The sequence below is a fragment of the Myodes glareolus genome, chromosome 15 (genome assembly GCF_982192425.1).
Source record: "Myodes glareolus chromosome 15, mMyoGla1.1, whole genome shotgun sequence".
Taxonomy (NCBI): domain Eukaryota; kingdom Metazoa; phylum Chordata; class Mammalia; order Rodentia; family Cricetidae; genus Myodes; species Myodes glareolus.
The window spans coordinates 35247480-35271451 of NC_142040.1; the positions used below are offsets into that span (position 1 = coordinate 35247480).

The following is a 23972-nucleotide window of genomic DNA, read 5'->3' on the forward strand; positions in this document are numbered from 1 at the left end:
TTGAAACCCACCCAAGTCAGCAGTCTAAATTTCAATTGCTGTTTTGTAGAAGCCATCCCGATGTTCACAAATACAGCGTGGAGACTGTTCAGTGGTACCCTCATGACACAGGCATGTTCACTTCCAGCTCATTTGATAAAACTCTTAAAGTGTGGGATACAAATACATTGCAGGTAAGTACATTAAAACCTTTCCAAAATGCTATGTAAGATAATGGAAAATTAAATCCTCAACCATAATGGTGTGGCTTGATATGGTTTCTTGTTAAGACGTTCTGTGTGTCACATAGGAAAGTGGTATAGTTAAGGAGAACTAGGTGTTTGGGCTTACACCCTGGTTAACTAACTTCTCCTGGTTAACACTATGACAGTGGGCAAATGCCAAAGCACCCTGCTTCGTTCCTTTGTCTGTAAATGAGGGCCAAGATGGCACCTTCTAGAATGGTTTTGAGGGTTAAATGAGCCAACATACATAAAATACCTAGCACAAGGCCCCAACATGTAACCAGCAGTCAAAACCTTAGCAAATATTTTTATTATTTGAAAACTTCAAACTAAGGAATAGAATTAGACTTTTCCCTTATTTATCTAGAAACTTGCAGGAAAAGAAAGTTTTCATAATATAGCTTAGTAAAAATAGATAATAGAGATGAAAATTATATAATTAATGAAATTTAATTTATAGTACTACTTATCCTCAGCTTTATATCTACCTGCCTGTAAAACCTCTTTATAGAAATGTGACGTCATTTTAGAGTTGGCATTTCCCAGGCTAAATAGTAAGTTCTGTGTTAGCCAGACCCTGTCTCGGGTTTGGGGGGAGACTAAAAGAGTTTAAATGCATGTCATGAACTTTCCGTTTTGACCACAGTGGAGTACCTTGTAGCTGAACCAATTCTCCATTGACAAAACCCAGCAAAGTTCTGTTTAAAGGTTTTGAAAACCTGCTAAGAAATCTATATCCTGATAGGCTGGTTCTCAGAGAAAAGAAACGTTTGTAAATGTAAATTGGACTTTACAAATGCTTCACACTTATGTTTTCATGTATAGCAGGAGACTGAGAAGGAAGGCGTTGGAGAGTTTTTAAGAGACAAGGCAGCAACTGGTCATGTGGTATAGGCCTATAAGTCTAGCATTTGGGAGGCTAAGGCAGGAAAGGCATGAGTTCAAAACCAGCATGAACTATCTTGTGAGTCATGGGCGATAGAACAAGATCTAGTCTCAGAGCAGCAACAACAAAAACACACACAAGAATGGGTCCCAGGTTCTGTAATGGGAATTGGGTAATTTATTATGTTTGAGGGGTTTGTAGAAAATTCTGGAGATAATCCGGGAACTGATCTCTTTGTATCTGATGTGAAAGTAAACTAGAGATTATGAGTCAGTAACATTCAGTTGAAGGGAAAAAGCTTGATAGAACAAACCCTGAGGGTGATCAGGATTTACAGGACAGAAGAAGTGACAACAAACCCTGCAAAAATAATGAAAAGGAGTAGCCACAGAGTAAGGGACACAGCTGTGCATCTCGACACTGGGGGCCAGTGGAAAAGACTGTTTCAAGGACAGTGTGGTGATCGGCTGTCTTAAGGAAGCTGACACACCAGATAGGGTACCGAGGCGATCAGCGATAGTGGAAAAGTAGTGTGAACAAGAAAAGTGAAACAAACTAAGATTGCAGTGAGTTAAGAAATGGTAAGTGTGACCTGGAGAGATGACTCAGTGGTTAAGAGCCCTGGCTGCTCTCCCATAGGACCTGGGTTCAATTCTGAGCACTCACATGGAGCTCATTACTGTCTGTAATTTCAGTTCCAGGGGGGACACCCTCACACAGATATTAATGCAGGCAAAACACCAATGCACATAAAACAAAATAAATTATTTTAACAAAAGAAATGGTGAGTAATTAAAGATTGCCAAAATTAATATGAAGAGGAGGAAAGAAAATTGAGAGATGGCAGGGTATAAGCTTTGTTTATTTTGTCCTGGGATATTAGGATGAAGGGGATTTTATTTCAGTGCTTCTGGGAATAACCCAGTAGAGATAATCACAGCTAACCGGTAGATTGAGATTGCCGAAGTGTTGAGGGGTCAGATTAGCTTGTGAAGTGGGGGACAGACTGTTTCTCCACGATGGAAATGAAGACGGGAAAGCGTCAGCAAAGGTGGCTGGCTGCGTGGGAGATTGTGTGATTTCTGCTTCGGTGACTTTGATTTCAACTGAACTGTAAGATCTAATCACCTGTTGTGATTGACAAGGATGTTTGTGGACAGTGGAGAAAGTTGGAAATGCGCAGGATATTGCAGACAACTAGTTTATTGAGATGGTGCATTGTAGGCTGGCAGACATTACTAAAGCGGTAAATGTAACTAGGAAAATGTGGGCAGGAAAGAATGCTACGGACTCTGGGACTTGTTCAAAAGTTCTAGAGTAGTTGATGAAGAAAGCCAGAAGGATAGATGCTGTGGTTACCAATAATTGCAATTTATCCTTCCAAAGGATTGTGATTAGCATCCTGGAAACTGAGGCCATGTGGTGCTGAGAGGCAGATTCCTAGCTAGCTAGAACTTTGATGGAGGTGTTAGCCTGCCGGAGAGGGGTGGTGAATCCCTAGAGGCTTGTCTTTTCTTAATTTCTGGAATTTGTTGTGTTTTAGTTGATAAATTGCTGACAGTCAATTAAAAATATGTTTAAAATGTGGGAAAGAGAATTTGTTAATTGGTTTTGCGCATTTTTACCATCTCTTGTTTAACAGACTGCAGATGTGTTTAACTTTGAGGAAACAGTTTATAGCCATCACATGTCTCCAGCAGCCACCAAGCACTGTCTGGTAGCAGGTGCGTACACCATCCTTTTGCCCTTTACATATGGGAAACTCTCCCCTTTTAGGGTTATGTTTGACAGAAAAACTTTAAGCCAAGGAAAGATTATTTTAAACATTATAAACTAGTGTAAGTTCAGCAATGCCAGGATTCAGACTGTGAGAGTATCGATTCTCTCTCTCCCTTTCTTTTCTTTTTCCTTTGTTTCTTTCAGTTTGTATGTGTTCCCGGAGGAGTTCTTTTAAGTCACTAAACTTTAAGGTTTTTTTATGTAAACAAAATAGGACAATTTGAACTGGTGAGGTAGCTCAGTGGGTAGGGCTGTCGCTGCCACGCCTAATACATTCGATCCCTGGAACCCACATGGTAGGACAGAGCTGACTACAGCAGGTTATGCTCCATCCTCGGCACACACACGCACACAAAGTAAATGTAATGTTTTTATTTATAAATTTTCCAGTTCAGCACAATGAAAGGAAAACATTTCTCTTTAACATTGATTGAAAGCAGATAGACGTTCATATAATTCCTGCAACAACAACAAATATTAACATTTAAGGAAGGAAAAAATATTAACCTACTATCAGGTATCTGGTCCCCAGGACTCAGTTATTCCTGAGTACTGCATAAGTCTCTCACAGCTGGACATCAATCAGCTGCTTCATCTATAGGAGAGAGACACTTAGCGGATTTGCTAGATCGGTTCATCTGAGTCAGACTTGCTGTGAAACTGTGTCTAGCAACTGGAGGGATAGTGATAGCTTTAGCTTGAGAAAACTGAGCTCTTGAAATTGAATGATTTCCTGTGATAAAGTGGCAAAGAGCTATAAACACACTTAAAGTGCTGCTAGAGATTTCCTGTGATATTTTACTGTGGTTACCTCTCGGTTGTCTGTGAAGTAGCCCAGCAGCCTGTGTGGATCTGTAGCCGTGGTGATGAGAATAGACTGTGACCACAGCCTGTGCGGACCTGTAGCCATGGTGATGAGAATAGACTGTGACCACAGACTGTGCGGATCTGTAGCCGTGGTGATGAGAATAGACTGTGGACACACACACAGCCTGTGCGGATCTGTAGCCGTGGTGATGAGAGTAGACTGTGGACACACACACAGACTGTGCGGATCTGTAGCCATGGTGATGAGAATAGACTGTGACCACAGACTGTGTGGATCTGTAGCCGTGGTGATGAGAATAGACTGTGGACCACAGAGTGTGCGGATCTGTAGCCGTGGTGATGAGAATAGACTGTGATCACAGACTGTGCGGATCTGTAGCCATGGTGATGAGAATAGACTGTGGACACACAGCCTGTGCGGATCTGTAGCCATGGTGATGAGAATAGACTGTGGACACACAGCCTGTGCGGATCTGTAGCCATGGTGATGAGAATAGACTGTGGACACACAGCCTGTGCAGACCTGTAGCCGTGGTGATGAGAATAGACTGTGGACACTCAGTTCTGCACGAATACAGTGCAAATACAGGAACATTTCTATAGTCATAAACATTCAAGATGATTTAGAGGTTTGTAAATGTATTGTGACATACATTTTATATTCCTGTGTAGATACAGTGAAAGTGTTGTGATTCTTAATTGTAGTTTGCTAGGATCTTATAATTTATAATAAATACTATATAAAATCTTTTCATTTTTTACTTTGACAGTTGGTACTAGAGGACCCAAGGTACAACTTTGTGACTTAAAGTCTGGATCCTGTTCTCACATTCTACAAGGTATTTTTTTTTTAATTGCAACAACTACTACTTTGAGTAAACTATTCAGTAAAAGGAAACATGACTTACAATGTGTTCTTTGCAGATGACATGACTGATGCATTTTGAGCTAGTTGTTGTCAGCAAAGAAAGAGAAGTCCTGCTGTGCATTATTCTTGTCCAGCAGACTTATTGACACATCTGTATGAACAGTGACTATAAGGGGAACTTAGAGGATAAGGAAAATAGGAAATCCAGCTCAAAGCCGTCAGCTCTTTCTACATTTAAACAGACGAGCATTGGGACACGTCATCAGATGTGTCTTATGTCTGCTGTCTGATAATGTGACTAATGAGGAAGCTTTGTTCCTAATATTTAAAAATCTTTTCTCCTCACTACAAATATTTAGAAAAAGTCTTGAAGCAATACTTTGAGGAAACTATATTAATATAAATGATTTTATTAATTTTTAGCCATATTAGATCATCTAATTCTAAACAACAAATGCTGGAATATAATTCAGAAATATACATATTTTATCCGTTTCTGAGAAATATAATAAATACCAGAAAAACTTGATGGAATGGGTAGCTATTTTTTTAAGGTTTGTTTTATTATTTTATGTGTATGAGTGTTTTTCCTGCATGTGTGTATGTGCACCACATGTGTGCCTCATGCCCTTGCAGAAGAGGATGTCAGTTCCCCTGAAACTAAAGTTACTGTTTGGAGCTGCAAAGGCAGTAAGGCTCCTAACTACGAGGCACTTCTCGAGTCTAGTGGGTAGTGATGGCATTATTACTAATAATTGCTGTTGATTAAAAAGCTAGGCAGATGAAAATGTCTGATTAAAACAGTTCCGTTAGGTAAAACTGTTCTTTGAATTTATCGTCTGTGTTTTCTAGAAACAAAGCTGTTAAGATGCTTTTTTCAATCAAGTTTTTCTTTTATAACTTTATAAGAAATTATGAATATTTTATTTCTGTAAAATGGTTATGTTTTATTACATGCATTTCTATTATAAAGATAGATGACTCCGTTATGTAGACTGATTTATGTAAATTAGTAATTGTATTTTTTTTTTCAAAACAGAAACCAGTTCTTTTATATTAAAAGGTCTTGGGTTAAAAACTTCCCACCAGTAGTAGACTCAAAGAAAAGGATAACCAGGCTACAACCCATGACCCCTGAGAAGCTAGGTAGCAGGAGGACGCTAAGAGAGACATGCATGGATGCCCTGCTAACAGGGAAATAGATAAAATCTCCTGAGTAAATTGGGAAGTGGGTGTGAAGGGAAGTGGGGAGGAGAAGATGAGGGAATGGGATGGTTGAGTTGAGGGAAGGACAGAAAGGGAGAGCAATGAAAGCCCTATCTTAATAGAGGGAGCCATTGTGGGGTTAGGGAGAAATCTGGTGCTAGGGAAACTCCCAGGAATCCACAAGGATGACCCCTAGCAATAGTGGAGAGGATGCCTGAACTGACCTTCCCCTGTAATTAGATTGGTGATCACCCTAATAGTCATCACAGAACCTTCATCCAGTACCTGATGGTAGCAGATGCAGAGATTCACAGTTAAGCACTGGGCCAAGTTCCCAGAGTCCGGTCCAAGAGAGGGAGGAGGGATTATATGAGCAAAGGGGTCAAGATCATGATGGGGAAACCCACAGAGACAGCAGACCCAAGCTCACTGACTCTGAACTGATAGTTAGGGAACCTGCATAGGACTGAACTAGACCCTCTGAATGTGGTGACAGTTCTGTAGCTTGGGCAGCCTGTGGGCCCACTGTCAATGGGACCAGGATTTATCTCTAGTACATGAACTGGCTTTTTGGAGCCCATCTCCTATAAAGGGATACATTGCTTAGTCTTGATACAGGGGGGAAGGAGGAGCTTAGTCCTGTCTCAACTTGATATGCCAAACTTTGTTGACTCCCCATGGGAGGCCTTACCCTTTCTGAGGAGTGAATGGGGGAATTGGATGGGAAGAAGGTGGGGGAAACAGGAGGAGAGAAGGGATGGGGGAATTGTGGTTGGTATGTAAAATGAAAAAAAAAAACAAACTTTTAAATAAAAAATTAAAAAAAAGAAAATGAAATTAAAAATACTTCTCAGCAATCTCACATTAGTATTTAAACATAGATGCTGCAAGTTTAAGAAGTGATCATATATCTTTACTGCTATTTATGCTTGCTGTTTTCTGAGTCAGGCAAAATTATTAGCTCCTTATATTTTATTTGTTTTTTAAATATTTTATAAGTGTATAATTTTCATACTCTTGGATTTGCAGGTCACAGACAAGAAATACTGGCAGTTTCCTGGTCACCACGCTATGACTATATCTTGGCAACAGCCAGGTAAATTGCAATATATTTGGTTTTACTATTAATATTAATAATTAGAAGCATTTTGAAAGATTGCAGTTTTTATAAGATACGTATTTTATTGTATATAATTGTTTGTACCTGAAAATGAAATATTGAGTAACAAGTTTCAGTTTACACCAGCAAAGATTTCCTTTTGTGTGTGTGGTACATGTGCAAGTGCACATGCATGTATGTGTAAGCCAGGGGTTGACACTAGGTGTCTCCCTCAATTGCCTTCCACTGTATTGATCTTCTGCAGCACACAGCTGCACTTAGCTTTTCAGGAACCCGCACTCACGTCCTCATACGGGTGCTGCAGGGTTTACCTGTTGGCCATCTACCCTGTGCCCACCTTTGCATGGTCATCCATCTTGAAGGCTTCATCTTTTAGAACAGAAAGAAAGCAGGAGAACCTCTGCATAAATCATCTAGCTAGTAAAACTTGTTATTTTGTACATGGAAGTAAAACACTGCTCGTGTAAGATGACATTTTTTTAGTTTTCTTAGCCATAACTTTGTCCTGATACAAAGTATGCATGTATCCATTGATTGCGTTTGTTAGTATTTTATGGCTACTATCCTGATGGTGGAAGTCACAAAATAATCTCACACTAGTTCAGAATTATGAATAATAAAAGGATCATAGAGATTTTACAGATCGCTGTCCTAGATAACAGTCCTCTGCGTGAACAGGGAACAGCAAGGAAGCAAGAGAGCGAGCACATGCTCTACAGCTGCATTTACTGTATAAGAGACCACGCCCAAGTGGACTTGTATCTTAAAGGCTATTGGCTGAAGGAGCAGAATGTGCTCCCATAGCACTACCCAGTCCAAATAGTGTACTAAAGGCACAGGTTGATCATGATGTCAGAAAGACCAGTGCCTACAGAACATTCTGGAGTGCCTTAGTAGCTAGCAGTAGACCTAGAGTGACTAGTACAGGAGAGGTCCAGCAGTGTTGAGGGTGGGGACTGGTGACTGAGGGAGAAATAGTGAAGCATGGACCTTTAGTAACTAGTACAGGAAGAGAGCAGGACTGGTTGCCGGTGTGAGGGTGGGGGTTGTCTGTTGAAGGGCTAAGATAATAAAGATACTGAATGATAGGCTGTTGGGGAGGGACTGACTACAAGTACATAAGACCGCTGGACAGCTGTGCTTAGTTCAAGAAATGCACTATAGCCATACTACAGTACGGAAATCTAAACATCACATGACACAGGCAGTGATTTTTGATGTTTAAAGGGAAGTGCCTCAACATATGAAAGTTGTGGAAGCCCTGCTAAAACAAAGAAAACCACACACACACACACACACACAAATTGTAGGAGGGATCAGTAACGTGACCTGAGGAGGTAAAAGTATGTGATTTCTGAGGTACAACGATGTCTAGACTGTAGCTATCAAAAGACATGTAGGCCTGGCAAGATGGCGTAGTAGTGAAGACACTTGCTGCCAAGGCTGCCAGCCTGACTCCGTTCCCCAGAGCCTGTGTGGTGGGAGGAAAACCAGCACATGCAAGTTGTCCTTTAACCTTTGGCTTGTGTTCATGGACACATGTGTGCACACATACACAAACACACTCATGCATGTAAATAAGTAAAATCAAGTTTTTAAAGAACATTGTTAAGGTCTTTATGCAGACATGATAGGTGAATGAATCTAATTGGAAGCTTATTTATTGCTGGGTATTTCTTAGAGGAGAAATTGATACATAATTTGCCTTTGCCTTTGTTTCACACTCTGTTGAAGTGCCCAGTTTCTGGAAGATAGTAAATACAGTTTTCTAGCAATGACTTATTGGAGCACAGAAAACAACTGAAAATAGATTGTCCTTATTATATATCTTATTTTGAAATTTTTACTATAAAAAGCAAGAAAATAAATGCTTAAGCGATGAGATTCTTTAACTGCTTGGTTGTATAGATAACATTTGAGAAATACAGAAAATATGTCATAATTAGCAGAATTAGCAGAATTCTATCCTTGTGATCTGTAAAGAAAAATTACCTTTCTTTACTATGTTTTTACTATTTTATGAGAATGTTGAGTTTTGAATGTTGAATATTTGTTGAAAATAAGAATACAGTACAATTATAGGAATATATTTGTGACATAGAGTGAAACCTCCATGTTCAGTCTAGCAAAGTAAAGAGTAGAGTCATTACCCTAGCCATACATGTCAATACAAGAGCTATTTTTTTCCTCAGTGCTGACAGTAGAGTGAAATTATGGGATGTGAGAAGAGCATCAGGATGTTTGCTTACTCTTGATCAGCATAATGGGAAGAAGTCACAAGCTGTTGAATCAGGTAACAAAGACCACATTCAATAATACAGTAATGGTTTTATGGTAGCTTTCTAAATTGAAATCAAATAAGTATATATTGACAAATTAAAAATTAATTTTTGTAAATGGCATTCAAAATCAAACATAATTGTGGTTTTCTTTCTCCCAAGATCCAAATAATTATGTAGACTGCTTTTGCCTCCTAACTTTCAAACATATAAGCTTCTCATGTACCTTGGTTTGCAAATATGTTTGCTCTGAGGCAACTGTGTCAACTCAGTTTTACACAGAAAGCTGCAGTAGAGTGATGCAAGAGTGGTGTTCTGTGCTTCTGTGTTACCATAGAAACTATAGGTTGTGCACGTGTTCAGTCAGGTGCGATCCCTGTGACACTCGGCTCAGTTGTGTTTTATACAGGATTTATTCTGCAAAGCAGTGTCCACCCATTCTAGGCAATAAATAGTCTAGTCTATTAGGTCACATGGGATAGCTGCTTCTCAGTTGGTTTTTTTTTCCCAACTTAAAAGTGATATGAGTTTTTATAAGACTAGAACAGTTTTTCTTTCTCTGTTAAACTTACAATTGATAGAAAACATTAATATTTTCCTTTATTTATTTTCTCTCTCGATCGTGCTGGAGACTGAACCCAGGCTGGCCTAAAACAAATGGCGCTTCTTCCTTCCTCTGCCTCCCAAGTACTAGGATTATAGGCATGCCCTGCCGTTTTGGATTTTTAATACTTTGTCAAATGATTTCTAATTTAGAGGGAAATATATGAAAGGGTTGAAAAGCGTTTAATGTTTTGATTTTTAACTGAATTTGTACAATTTGCTTACTGCAAAAAAATTATACTTGGCAAATATTTTGCCTATTCTTTTCCTCTATACTCAAGGTTCTTTTAATGTAGCTTATTTTGCTTACATAACCTAAAGATTGGTTAATTTTATGCATAATCAACTTATATTTTAGGTCATTCATTAGTTATTCTTTAATGTGCTTAAAATATACTTAACACAGAAAAAGATAAGTTGAATGCATTTTCATTGCAGCAAACACTGCTCACAATGGGAAAGTTAATGGCTTATGTTTTACAAGTGATGGACTTCACCTGCTCACTGTTGGCACAGACAACCGAATGAGGCTCTGGAATAGCTCCAGTGGGGAGAACACACTGGTGAGAGACTTTAAAGGACCTATTCAGTAAATGAATCTGTGATGTGCATTTATATACATTATATTATATTTTCTATAGAGGTGTCTTCATTTCTTGTCTTGAGTCACAGCTGTCAGTACATTTTGAAAAGACGCTTTAGGTATGAACAGCTAATTCTCAGGCTCGCCACCCCCCTGACCCCCGGCTCATTCCCTCTCTTACTGTGGAACTACTGTAGTGGGAGTGAACTTGATGCTTTTAATTAAAAGATTGAGAACCATTGCAGATAAAGTTACCAACAGCCAAATTTTACATTTAAAATTAGTCATATCCTTTCCTTTCCCATCCTTTCTAGCTAATAAATCTTTCAAGTACTGAGGTTCACTTTGACTACTGCTGTTAATGCTAGTATCTGTAGTGCTAACACTGATACGATTGTCTCTATGTGTGTGCGGCGATGGGCACAGACTCAGAGGCTTGTTCCCGCCAGGCAGCACTCTGCCGCTGACTGCTTCCCCCACCCTCCCGTATAGTCATGTGGAATAGAATGGCAAGGGGGTTCTATTCCACTGCACAGACTGCAGTCTTCACTTTAGAGTACACTCCTGCTGCTACTTCTCAGCTTTCAAGGTTCATCTCAGCCTGTCTTTGAATCTCTTACTCTATCTTAAAAGCTCCCAGAACACCCTGGGCTTATTTGTCTTGACGTGTACTATGACCATCACTTTACACCATGGAAGAAAAACGTCATATAACAAAATGTTTCAGTGGTTTTGTTAGCATAGTTTAGATGCAGCATTTGAGTCTGATGTGTACTAGCCAAGATACATTGATAAATTACTTACCTTTGCCAGGCGTGGTGGCCCACACTTTTAATCCCAGCACTTGGGAGACAGAGGCAGGCGAAATCTCTGAGTTTGAGGCCAACCTGGTCTACAAAGTGAGTTTCAGGACAGCCAAATATACACAGAGAAACCCTGTCCGGAAAAACCAAAAAAAGAAAAAAAAAAAGAAAAGAAATTTCTTAGCCTTTCCATGTATTCCCTTCTTTCTGCCCTCTTTCATGATGTTTCCTGAGTCTTACAGGAGTTGACACAGGTGTCCCACTTGTGTGACTCAGACGCAACAGTCACTTATTCTCAGCACTTTGGTCACTTGTGGGTTTTTGCGCTAGCTTCTGCCCACTGCAAAAAGAAGCTCCTCCTGAAGGAGCACTGGTCTATGGGCATAAACATAAATACTTAGAAGGCTGTGTGATAGATACCATGTCCACTTAGCATTAGTAGGAGGTTCCTCTAGGAGTTGTGATTTCCACAGCCTTAGCTTTTGACTGAGTTTGCAGTAACAGTGGTCTCAAACCTACTCAGAAAATGATTGATTACCTAAAGACCTTTCGTGCCACTATTTCACCCCATGGCATGTTGGTGTTGCATTCAGGGTTCATCACTGGGTAATATCATTAATAACCCTTCTTCCCCATAAGCCTTCACAGCACCTTCCAACACTGAAAGCTCACTAGTATGGGTGGTTTGGGGGTCAGTTATAACTTGGTTCCTCTATGTACTACATCCACAGTGAATGGCATCTTCAGCAATAGGGTCATACCATGCTGATGGGCAACCAAGAGCAATGGCTATATCCTGTGTTACTTGAAGGGCCTCTGGGGTCTCACTGACCAGTAACTTGTAGTAAAGTATCCCATGTCTGGCACTGAGATTTTCACTTAACTGTGTCTTCTGTGAGAAGCATTGTCCACCTGTGCATGGTACCTGTGTTCAAACTCCTTTAGGATATCTAAATATCCAGTCCTTTAGGATATCTCCATAAGGATATTATTTCATTAACCCTACTCTCTCCTCCTGTTTCTTTCCCTATTCTCATGTTAACCACCAATAATCTTTCATATCTTCTGCGTTCTGCTCTCCCCTCACCCCTATGTTCTTGCCCCTCCCCGTTTATGGCCCATTCTAACTTCCATAACCACCCCTCCCATAGTCAAATGGTACATACCGACTCACCAGGTGGAAATAGAGATTTCTCCTCCTAATTAGTCTGAATTAATAAGTCTGAACGTCACTGGCTGGCTACCTTCATTTCCCAGGTGCACTCATGTGCATGATGTCATTTGTGTTTTTACAATGACACTATGGTAAATGGTTTTGTTTCCGTCTAGCAGATTAGAGGAATGGAACTTAGAGATGAAATCTGAGTGACCCCTCTAACATAGATTTCAGAACTCCAGCTCAGTGTTTGATGCACTTCACCACAGCTGCCACAGGGTGGCTAGAGGTACAAGCTCAGCTGCGGTTTCATGTGTTTTGCCCTTGTGCTATATTGAGCCCTCTGGACATATTATTCTCTGCCGCTTAATTGTTTCCTTAAGATAAATTCCCAGGAGCAATTGCTAGATCAAGAAGTAAGAATATCTTTATTGTTTAGCTAGTTTTGATAAAAGTGGAGAGTGTGCAGCAACATTAATATCATTCATCTGCACACTTAAGATGGTTGTAATGATCAGGCGTGCGTTGTTGGTTTATTACAGTGCATTCTTAGGAAAAGTTCATTCCCACCCACAAGAGACATATTACTAAACCATTCGTCCCATGTGAAGGAATGGCCACATTATGATGCCAATTACATGTTCTCCTTACTTTTTACCAAGGGTTCTTAACCAGCTCAACCAGAAGCTTGGGGATGTAGTAAGGTGAGAGGTCTCACCCAGCATCCATGAGTCCCTTGAGTTTTGTCTTCAGATACCAAAAAGAGGGGGAGGTTTTTGAAAGTTTGACAGTCAGAAATAATTCAAGTTTGACTTAGTTATATCATCTGTCCCTTGTGGGTTTATTCACAATTTCTATTTCTTCAAATATAAAATGTACATTTGTATCATTGGCCCTTGTTTTTTATTAAGATATTAGTTTCTTTAAATTGTAGTATGGGAAGGAAGTGGTGTTTTTCAGTTTTTGTTACTTTTTTAACGCAACTTAAAAAATGAATGACATTATGGTTTGAATTCTGCAGGTGAACTATGGGAAGGTTTGTAACGATAGCAGGAAAGGACTGAAGTTCACTGTCTCCTGGGGCTGCAGCTCAGAGTTTGTTTTTGTTCCATATGGCAGCACCATTGCTGTCTATGCCGTTCACTCAGGAGAGCGGCTGACTGTGCTTAAGGGACATTATAAGAGTGTCGACTGCTGTGTGTTCCAGCCTCATTTCCAGGTAAGAGTGATACTTAAGGGAATTAACAACCACTAGATGGCTGGCTTGCCATTGGTCTTTATAGACTAGTAGTGTATAAAACAGGAAGCTGCGGTCTGTTTTCAAGTGTTATATGCTTTTAATCATTCTGAAGTATGATGCCAACAATCCACCACTGAGATAGTATTTCTTTAATAGAGATTAATAGAGCCTAATTTTCATATGGCATAGGAAGTGTATATGAGTCAGTATAATACTGTGCAATTGGTTGGGATATGTTGTCTTTCTCTTTGAATATGAGCTCCATTTAACCATTTGAAATGCAATCAAGTATTTTCTCGTGAATAATCCTTTAGGTAATATGTGTGTGTGTGTGTGTGTGTGTGTGTGTGTGTGTGTGTGTGTGTTCCAAACTATAGTATACCTTGGTTTAGCTATGTATGACTATATCGAAATCTAAAACTAATTATTAATTATTTTATTTCTTATTTTCTGCCAGAGGCTGATGTAAGTGTGTGTTTGCAGGACTAGATACTGAAATGACTAGTAAAGTATACCTTTGAATTAATGCAACTCACATCATTTCTCACACTTGTTTATTTGTGTGTGGAATGGCACATGTGAGGGCATGCATGTGGAGATCAGAGGATCCTTACAGGAATCGACCTTCTCCCTCCATCCTGTGGGTCCTGAGATCAAACTTGGGACGTCAGGCGTAGCAGCAGGTGCCTTTGCTTGCTGAATCACCTCAACAACCCAAAATTTGTTAAATACTCACCTTAGTCACTTCTGTTCATGTGACCAAAATACATAACCGGAAGCAGCTTCCAGGAGAATGGTTTACTTGAGCTAACGATTAGAAAGGACACAGTTTGTGGTGGCGAGGAAGTCAGGCTGCAGGGACATAATGTAAGAGGTCTCTGCCTCAACTGGCAGAAGGCCGAGCAAGGTGAATGCTGACACTTGGCTTGGCTCTTCTTCAGTCTAGGACCCCAGCCTCCTGGCTGATAGCACCCACATTCATGGCAGTGCTACCCTCAGCAAACAAACCCTTCTGGAAACACCCCCATAGGAACAGCTGGAAGTGTTTCAGTGCGTTTTCAAAGCCAGTCAAGTTTGCAGTGAAGATTGTCAGAGTACTGTGGATTTTGTTAAATGTCTTTCCTTTTTTCTTTCAAAAACATTTTTCATTTCTGTTTGATCAAAGAAAACAGTCTTTCTGAAACACAAGCAAAATCTTAAGATATTCTGACTATAAATGACCTTTTTCTAGGTGGGAGCTTATTAGCAGAAAGGCCTAAGAATCTGTTGGAACTGTACAAGAAGGGTCTGGAGAGATGACTCAGAAGTTAAAAACATTTGCTCCTCTTACAGAGGACTGTGCTCAGTTCCCAGCACTCACATGACAGCTCATAACCATCTGTAACTCTGGTTTCAGGGAACCTGATGCCCTGTTGGCCTCCTCGGGTATATTGTACCTGACACACACGGTACACATATTTCATATAGGCAAAACATACAGTACCAAATCAGCTGAGTACGGTGACATAGACACCTGCACTTCCAGCATTCCGGATTATTTTCGAGAGTTCAAAGTTGGGCTGGGCTACAGAGCAAATTTCAAACTAAAAACAAAATATTCTGAGACAGAAATTGCCAGACCTGGGGTGGTCTGTTACCTGTGAAATGCTCTGCCTGTTACGTTTTATTCTACTTTGTTTTTGAAACAAGGTCTCATATAAACCAGACTGTCCCCAAACTTGCTATGTAGCCAAGAGTAATCTCAAACTTCTGATCCTCCTGCCTCCAGTTCCCAAGTGCTGGGATTAAAGTCATGTGCTACTACTCACAGCCAAATACCACATCTTTATGTGCTTCAGACTCAGAAAGATTCGGTCACTGAACACATCCGGAAACACTACGTACTTAATTTACTGCATGACCAGACTGTTTTCAGTTTGTTGGGAAGGAGTGAGTGATGTTCAGTGGGAGCAAACAGCATGTCCATTAAGACACTGACCCAAATGTGCATCAGCCCATGAGTCCTTCCATGTAGTGAATGTCTCCGCAGACAGAGTGGGATCCTGAAGCTTTGGAAGAACAGCCGGGTAGCTGTAACTAAATGGAACTTTGGCCTGTTTTTGTAGAATCTCTTGTTTTCTTCTTTGATGTCATTATTGTAGATGCCTCAGTTTTTGTCAGAGAAAAGATATTGTACATTTTACTTTTTCTAACACTTAGAAACATACTCATGAGTATTGACAAAACTAGTAAGACATTGAATGTCTATAAGATTTTCTTACTGTAAGCTCTAACGCTTGGCTCTATTTTAAAATATAAAGCTTCATATTATATTGGTTATTCCTGGGAAGATTCCAAGGGCAGTGGAGTGGAAACTCTCATTTATAGAAGGTACAAATTGGTATGATCTTTTTGGAGAATGAAATCTCAGGATATAACCAGAGCTTTGTAGTATTTCTAAAAAGTTTGCCTGTGTCATGCACAGAATTTAAAGACATCACATTTTTTAAAAACCGAGGAGCATCATCATATTTTGTTTAATGAATATAAATTAAATAAATGGAATTAATCTAACTTAATTAACCTACTTAGTCTGATCATTTCAAAAACTAATACAGCTCATTTCCTCATTATACCAGCTTTAAATTGATCAACAATCAGTCTTTGCTTTCTGTATTACAGGAACTGTACAGTGGTAGCAGGGACTGCAATATTCTCGCTTGGGTACCATCTTTATATGAACCAATACCTGACGATGATGATGAAGTAAGTGGTATTTCTACCTACTGCCCAGTGATTGCTAATTATAAAGATTAGTCTTTTATTTGATGGGGGAGACTGTTAAAGCAGTTCTGGTTGTTTTCTGGTTGTACAGATAGTTTTTGCCACACATCCATAAAAATTCAGAAAAATATTAAGAGAACATATTTTCTCAATTTTAATTAGTAAAGACTTTATATTTACTTTACTGTTTTTCCCTGGCATTGATTTTTTTAAAAGCAATAGTTAATTTATAGACACGTAATTTAGAGTCTTCTCTCATTGAAATGATACAATAACCCCCATTCATGTGTGAGTAAGATTTGGAAACTTTTGTAGTAGGAGGGGATGAGACAGGGTTCCTCTGTGAAGCTAGCCTTGGCTGTCCTGGAACTTACTCTGTAGACCAGGCTGGCCTCAAACTCACAGAGAGCCACCAACCTTTGTCTCCCAATTGCTGGAATTACAAGCATACACCACCACTGCCCAGCTACGAATTAGAAATACTTTTAATGGTGTGGTGTCATTTATATGTCATAGTTTAAGTATTTGTTTCTGATGATTGTTTTAAACAACATCAATATAAATATATTTTCAAAAGTTATTCATATTTCTAATTAGTTTTAGGATATGTTTCTTAAAGTAGAGTTATCTCTTTTTGTTGTTTGTTTGCTCCCTGTCTGGCTTTAAGCCACCAGGACAACTGTCTTGTGGCCAATACAGTTCATCTTCTCTTTGGCTATTCTGAAGAATTTGGGCTTCACAGTGAGGGCTGCTTAGGGAGCTCTTCCTTCCTCAGAACTCCATACCACACTGATGGTGGGGGAAACATTTACCCATGTCTGTTCACTGACAAGACCCACAGTCTACCAAGGTTGGCAGGTGAACATAAGCGCTGGTTCCTCTCTAAGTGTTAAGACCACACACCAGCTTTACCAGAGTCACCTGATGGCATTGTCTAAGTTGATCCTGTGGTAACACATGCCGCAGCATTACCTTGACCTTCTGGGTGCTTGTGGTGCCACCTATCGGCTATTTCCCTAGCTCATGGAGTCACAGAGTTTCTGGATCTTCCCCATTTGGATGGCATGACAGCTGTGGAAAGAAAAGAGCTGGAGTTGACTTTTGAGTTATTATTTGTGACATTTTAAAAATCTGTCTTTTCACAATGTCAGTTCACACTTAGATCAGCAACCTCATAGTACCTATCTCAGGATGATATGACAGTGTGAATAAAAAGCCTTAGGTAAAGGTGTTAAACAGATGAGGCAAGAGCCCTGCCCTGAAGTAGTAGTAGCCTCTCTTACCTTAAATTTACAAAACGTAGAGGATGAAAAAGTAGTATTTTTAAATTGAGTGCTAGTGCACGTATCAAGTTGTTAAACCAAAGTTGTTGTTAGGTTTCCTTTTGAACCAAGGTGGAACGCCTGAGGAGTGTTTCTCAGATTTTGAAGGAGTGTTTTAAGTCTACCTATAGAAATTGAAAGACTATAGATGACAGGGATATCTTTTGATCTTAAAATTTGTTGTTTAATTGTCAGACTCTTGTATTATATCTGAGGAATATGTCTGTTTGCTCTCACTCAGACTTTCTAATTGGCATGGTCAACTTAAGCCTATCTGTAGCTCCTAGGTACCTTTAGTTGCCAGGAATATATAGGGACAGTACACTAGAGTTCTAATTTTACTTCTTACCAAGAATCCTAGTTCCAGCTGAGTGTAGTGACTCATTCTTGTAATCCTAGCACTAAGGGGACTAAGACAGCTTGGGCTACAAAGCAAGATTCAGTCTCAAAACAAAACATTAGACATTGGCACAGTAAATGGCTGTATCTACTTTGTACTTGTGTAGATGTATCATTTGTTGACATGGAAAGCTCTGGGACTTTCCAGTAACACTTGAAACTTCTCAAGACATGTCCTTGTGGTGCTGTTTTAGTCCTTCTCATTATTTGGTTCTGTACTGGATCCCTTCTAAACCCAAGCTTCAGCATCTCTATGCACAAAACTCTGCCAGTAAACCAGAAACCTGGTAAGGTAGGAGGGGTGTTCATGCATAGACTAGATGTCCACTAGGAGGAGATGTTGTAGAGAAAACCAAAGTATAGGACTCTGAAACAGTAGTGTATTCAATCCACCTGCAACATTGTTACTGTCTCAAATAGTGTGTATTAAATCCATCTGCAACATTGTTACTGCCTCAAATAGTAGTGTGTATTAAATCCCCCTGCAACATTGTTACTGCAGTTCTTGACCACAGGGTTGAAATTTTATTTATGATTGTTTTAGCAATAAAATATACTAGTAATATTATAATGCATTCTAAATATCTGTTTGCAACTGTAAGTAGTAAATATATGTGCAAATATGTCAAAAATCTTGTTTTTGTTTCTATCCTTACCAAAGCAAAATAGTTCATAATGAAATATAAATTTTTTTCTGTTGAATTGTCAAATGAAATTAAAGTGACTAGTAGATTGCACATTGGGCTTCCATTGTGGAATTAGAAGATATGAGCTTTGTGTAGCTTTTATTCCCCAAGGATATTTTTGGTAGCTATCTAAGGTGAAGTTAAAAGTCTAAAGACAGGAAAGAAGCGTTATCTCTGAGATTAAAACCATCCTGAGCAGTCTAGCTTGGTAGTTGTTAAATCATCAAGTTCCTGAGTGGAAAGATTACGACATGCTCCACCACACCCAGCTTCAAACAGCATCCTTGATAGAAGTCAGATATGAACTGTAAGGAACTTACCCTTATTAATCTCGGGCATCACGAGATTCAGCAAACATTGGATCAAAGAGTAAATGAATAAATAGACTTCCAGCTTCCATCTCTGCTGCTGGAAATGAGTGGTTAGCTGGAGTTTGGTCATAGTTTTGATTTGGCCATTTGGAGGCAAGTGTAAGTGTAAATATTTATTGTATGTGTAGTGATGATAGCCAGTAAGTTTAGCCGTGGCCTATGGCCTGTTTAAAAACTGCAGCATGCCTCCATCACTATATTGTTTTCTAGCTAGTCTAGCTGGTGGGAGGAAGTTACTGGGAACGCTGGCTTTCCCATTTGATTGTAAGATTCTGCCATGTTGATCGTAAGGTAAACCATGTTCTTAAACATGACTTAAGGGTTACCTTCACAGAAGATGTTTTCCTACATTACAAAAGACGGTATATCTAAATAATTTAGCAGTAATCTTGCAATTTATTAGCTATTGAAATCCGGATCATATCAAGTAGCCAGATGCAAAAACTGCAATATAAGAAACAAACCTGATTCTTAATTCAAGAAAAAAAAATAAGAGCATCTTTTAAGCCTTTGAAGTCATTTCTTTGAGATAAGAAACAAGTGAACTGACTTGATAATTCATTTAATTAAAATTTCTCTAGTTGCCAAATCTTTTCACTGATGGCTATGAGGTGGAAGAATATTGTGTGGTTTTTTTTGTTGTTGTTGTTGGGGTTTTTTGTTTTTTTGTTTTTTGTTTTTTTTGCAGTTTTAAGTGAAAAATCCAAATAGTTTTTAGAAAAATCTCCCAGGGAAACCTCATTGCTAGTTATTGCCCCTGCTACCAGTTTCCTGTAGTTTACCTATGCTTTAGTTGCATAGTAAGCCACAGTAACCTTTTATTACAAACTAATATTCAGCTGGGCTTGGTGTCACATGCTTATCCTCTTAGCCCCCAGGAGGATAAAGGGTGGTGCTTCCCAGAAACTCAGAAGTCAGCTGAGCTACAGAACTGTAGTTTGTGGGGCTGGCGAGATGGCTCAGCGGTTAAAAGCACTGGCTACTCTTCCAGAAGATGTGGGTTAGATTCCTGGCACTCACATAAGGTTCCCAACCCTCTGTAGCCCCTGAACCGTGTTCAGTTTGGGGCCAGACTAGATTAAAGAGCCCCAGAACTGTGTGATGAGTTTTGGGCCAGCCTAGACTACAGAGCAAGAATTGTCTCAGGGGGTGAGGGCTTACATTATTCTGATGGATGAAATAGTTCTCAGATTTTGGTATTTTTTATGTATGATGGTAAAGTTAATCCAGACAACACAAAGTTACTAGCATATGTATTCTGGACTGTCCAGTGTGCTGTGCGCATGCATCCAGTCTTAACCCCTGCACGTCAGTGTTGTGCCTTCTCCACAGAGTTGGAGTACTGTGAAGTGTAGTGGCATAAATCTATGGCTGCCTAGAAATACTGTGAGCAGTGGCATAGCGTAGATCTACTGTGAACAGCATTGCTGCAGAGCTATTCATGTGGGTGACCTGATTCCTTTGAGGAAAGCAGGTTATTTTGGAAGAGACAGTTTTGTCAGTTGTAAATGAATTTACATTTTCTTTACATTACTTTTGTTTTTAAATTAGCAGTAATATGATTTCCAAATAATCTAATTGCTGTTAAAGTAGCATATTTTGAGCCTAGTATGAGACTAAAATTATAAAATACAAAAATAGATTCTTCTCTTTTTTTAGCCTACGACTAAATCCCAGTTGAATCCAGCGTTTGTGGATGCGTGGAGCAGCAGTGATGAAGAAGGGTGATTTAGCCAGTCTTCATTCCTTATCCGCAGGACCTCTACATCAGCAGTGTTTGTGCGGACTTCGGCTTGGGGCCCCTCTTTTGGTTACTATTGTTTTGAGACAAGGTCTCACTATGTGGCCTTGGCTAGCCTGAAGCTAGCCTGGAATTCTGTGTGTAGACCAGAGTAGGCCCAAAATTGCAGCCATTCCTCTGCCTCTGCTTCCCAAGTGCTGGGATTACAGGTGTGTACCACATTGCTCTGTGTGTGTGTATGTGTGTGTGTGTGTGTGTTTAATTTTTTTTTAACTCTTTAGTCAGTTTCTGAATTTGGGATGTTTACGTCTGTGTTTTAAAATGAGATTAATGTATATAAAACCCTGAAATAAACTTCTCTGTGGTTTAATTATTCAAAACCTTTCTGTTTGAGCCCATTTGCCATGGTGTCAGATCAGCTGCTATGGGCACAGTACAAAAACAGAGGTCATTGTTCTTAGTGGGGCCTGTAGGTCTGATGAGTGTAGGAATTGTCTCGGCTCTGGATCCCAGGCTGTACTACCAGCCTGCCCCCTTCCACCTCCAGAGGGATTTTTAACAAGGATAATTAGAAGAAAAAGTATTTTTGCAAAGGTAACATCGCAACTCTGTATTCTCTTATTGATAGCTTCATGTAATTGACTGTCTTCTAGCTTTCTGTCTGGTTACAGCTCATGTCTCTACAGTCTGAACAGTGTATCACATGGGCAATCCCCTGACCACTTGTTTGTTTCAAAGGGTAGCTTGTACTCGGTCCTCATTTCCTTCCTGTCAGACTCTGCAAGATCCATGCTGGGGTCTAGATTAAACATGAAATGTTGTAGTAAAATTTCTACTCTTCTCTCCTTTTTTGTGTCAACCCAGGAGCGATTATTATGAAGCACCCCCTACAGTGTGTGTGTGTGTGTGTGTGTGTGTGTGTGTGTGTGTGTGTGTGTGTGTATGCATATTCACTAGGGATTGAACCCTCACACATTAGGCAAGAGGACTACCACAGGCCTAAGGGCTCAGCCCTTCTGACAGTAATATTGCAATCCCTTTCTTCTTGGTTCTTAGCAGCAGTAGAGTAGTAAAAGAGGGTTCTGTGCACTAGAGTACTAAGTGTATAACTGTTAGGTTTTAGTGTTAGTGCTAGGCCTTATATCAGACTTTACTGACCAAGTGCTTTCTATGTGTCCTGGCTAGTCTTATGTCAACTTGACACAAGCCAGAGCCATCTGAAAGGAGAGAACGTCAATTTTACAAATACCTCCATAAGATGGAGTTGTAGATAGGCCTGTAGGGTATTTTCTCAGTTTGTGGCTGATGTGGAAGGGCCCAGCCCATTGTGGGTGGAGCCATCCCTGGGCTGGTGGTCCTGGGTTCTATAAGAAAGCAGACTGAGCAAGCCGGTAGGCAGCATTCCTCCACGGCCTCTGCATCTGCTCCTGCCTCCAGATTCCTGCCCAGTTTGAACTCTTGCCTTGGTTTCTCTCAATGTCCTATGTAAGATAGGTAAGCCCAATAAACCCTTTCTTCCCCAGGTTGTTTTGGTCATAGTACTCATCACAGCAGTGGTAACTCTGACCAGGACACTGCCTTTTAATCGATTTTCTGAAAGCCAAGCCATTCTGCTCTTTTTCCCTGTAGGGAGTATGCCTTGACCTTTAAGAGAGCAATTAAAATTAAACTTTTTTAAAAAATTTTATTTTAAGTAGTTTTCTAAACATAATAGATAATTTTTAAAAAGTAAAACTCCAAAAGGAAAGTAATGGTTTCCTAGGATCTTTCCAGGGTACCTGGGACTTAGGCATTCTCTATGCATGTCTATCACATGTATAATTTAAATACTGTTCTGTTTGCTATTGTAGAAACTGTGTCTTCTCAAACGAGTACCCCACCCCCATTCTTCACACTTTTGCCACAGTTGTATTGGCCTAGTGTATATTCCTTTATATTACAATTTTGTATAGACCTATGTCAACATACAGGATTTACTTGGTTTCACTAGATGAGATGGCATAATTCTGTCTAAATTTTTCAGATTCAGCATTTATAAACCCCTCTGTATTGTTATAATGGAGTCATTATTTTTCATAATCTCATAATATTCCAAATTGTGTTTTATACAGATATTTTAACCATTTCTCTGACTAGAACACACACACACACACATACACACACACACATATATATATATATATATATATATATATATAAAACACACATATGTAGATGTGTGTGTGTGTGTGTGTGTGTGTATCTTGTATACATTGTGATCTGCATTCTGCTTTCCTTAGGCATTAGATTTGGGCAAACAACCTATTTATTGAATATCTTTAACTCTTCCTCATTTTTTTTCTGGGTGTATGAGGTTTAGGGGAGTGTGTGTGTGTGTGTGTGTGTGTGTGTTTTAGTTTCAGTTCTTTACTGTGATAAGTGCCCTGAATAAAGGCACTTTGGGAGAGAACACATTTATGTCAGTTAACAATCCCAGGTTAGAGTTCATCCCTGCGGGGAAGTCAGGACAGGAGCTTCAAACAGCTGGCCACATCACATCAGGCAAGAAAAATGAGTGCACGACACCTTCACTGCACAGCTGCGGTGAGATGACCTTTGTAGACATGTCTTCTCTAAGTGAGATTCTTCTCATGCTGTACTTGTACAGTTACAATGACTAAAACTCGCGTGAATGTGGTGACTGACTAGGGAAGTGGAAACAAGGGCCTTTGTAAGCTTGAGGCAAGCTTGGGAGATGGTGAATATTTTATTTACTTCTTTCATCTCGGATCAAATGCCTGACAAACAAAAGAGGAAGCGGTGACTCTAGCAGACAGTTTGAAAGTACAGGCCATCATGGTGGGAAGGAGCAGGTTGTAGCTGCAGCAGCAGAAGCAGAAGGCAGGCAAGATGGCAGAGACAGGACAGGAAGCAGGGCCAGACAGAAACATCAAGATCCCTCCCTGAAGGTGAGCTCTACTTTCTCCCACTAGACTCCACCTTCCAAAGATTCTGCAATCTCCGAAAATAGAATCACCAGCTTGGGACTAAATATTTGAGCATAGGAGCCTATGGGGGACATCTCACACTCCATCACTGGTCTCGAAGTTCATGGTATCGCAATGCAAAATGCATT

At 39.8% G+C, this 23972-nt stretch overlaps 1 protein-coding gene across 2 annotated transcripts in view; it reads left to right on the top strand.

Annotated features, from left to right (window-relative positions):
* The window catches only part of Ercc8 (ERCC excision repair 8, CSA ubiquitin ligase complex subunit), a 34802-nt gene extending 13116 nt beyond the window's left edge, over positions 1–21686 (top strand). For both annotated transcript variants that reach the window (XM_048442985.3, XM_085676728.2), the window contains 9 exons: positions 50–173; positions 2753–2834; positions 4488–4556; positions 6821–6887; positions 9104–9204; positions 10232–10356; positions 13357–13554; positions 16237–16320; positions 20776–21686. In XM_048442985.3, coding sequence (XP_048298942.1) covers positions 50–173; positions 2753–2834; positions 4488–4556; positions 6821–6887; positions 9104–9204; positions 10232–10356; positions 13357–13554; positions 16237–16320; positions 20776–20844 — 919 coding nt within the window. In that variant the 3' untranslated portion in view covers positions 20845–21686. The remainder of the gene's footprint in view (positions 1–49; positions 174–2752; positions 2835–4487; positions 4557–6820; positions 6888–9103; positions 9205–10231; positions 10357–13356; positions 13555–16236; positions 16321–20775) is intronic.
* The last annotated feature ends 2286 nt before the right edge of the window (positions 21687–23972 follow it).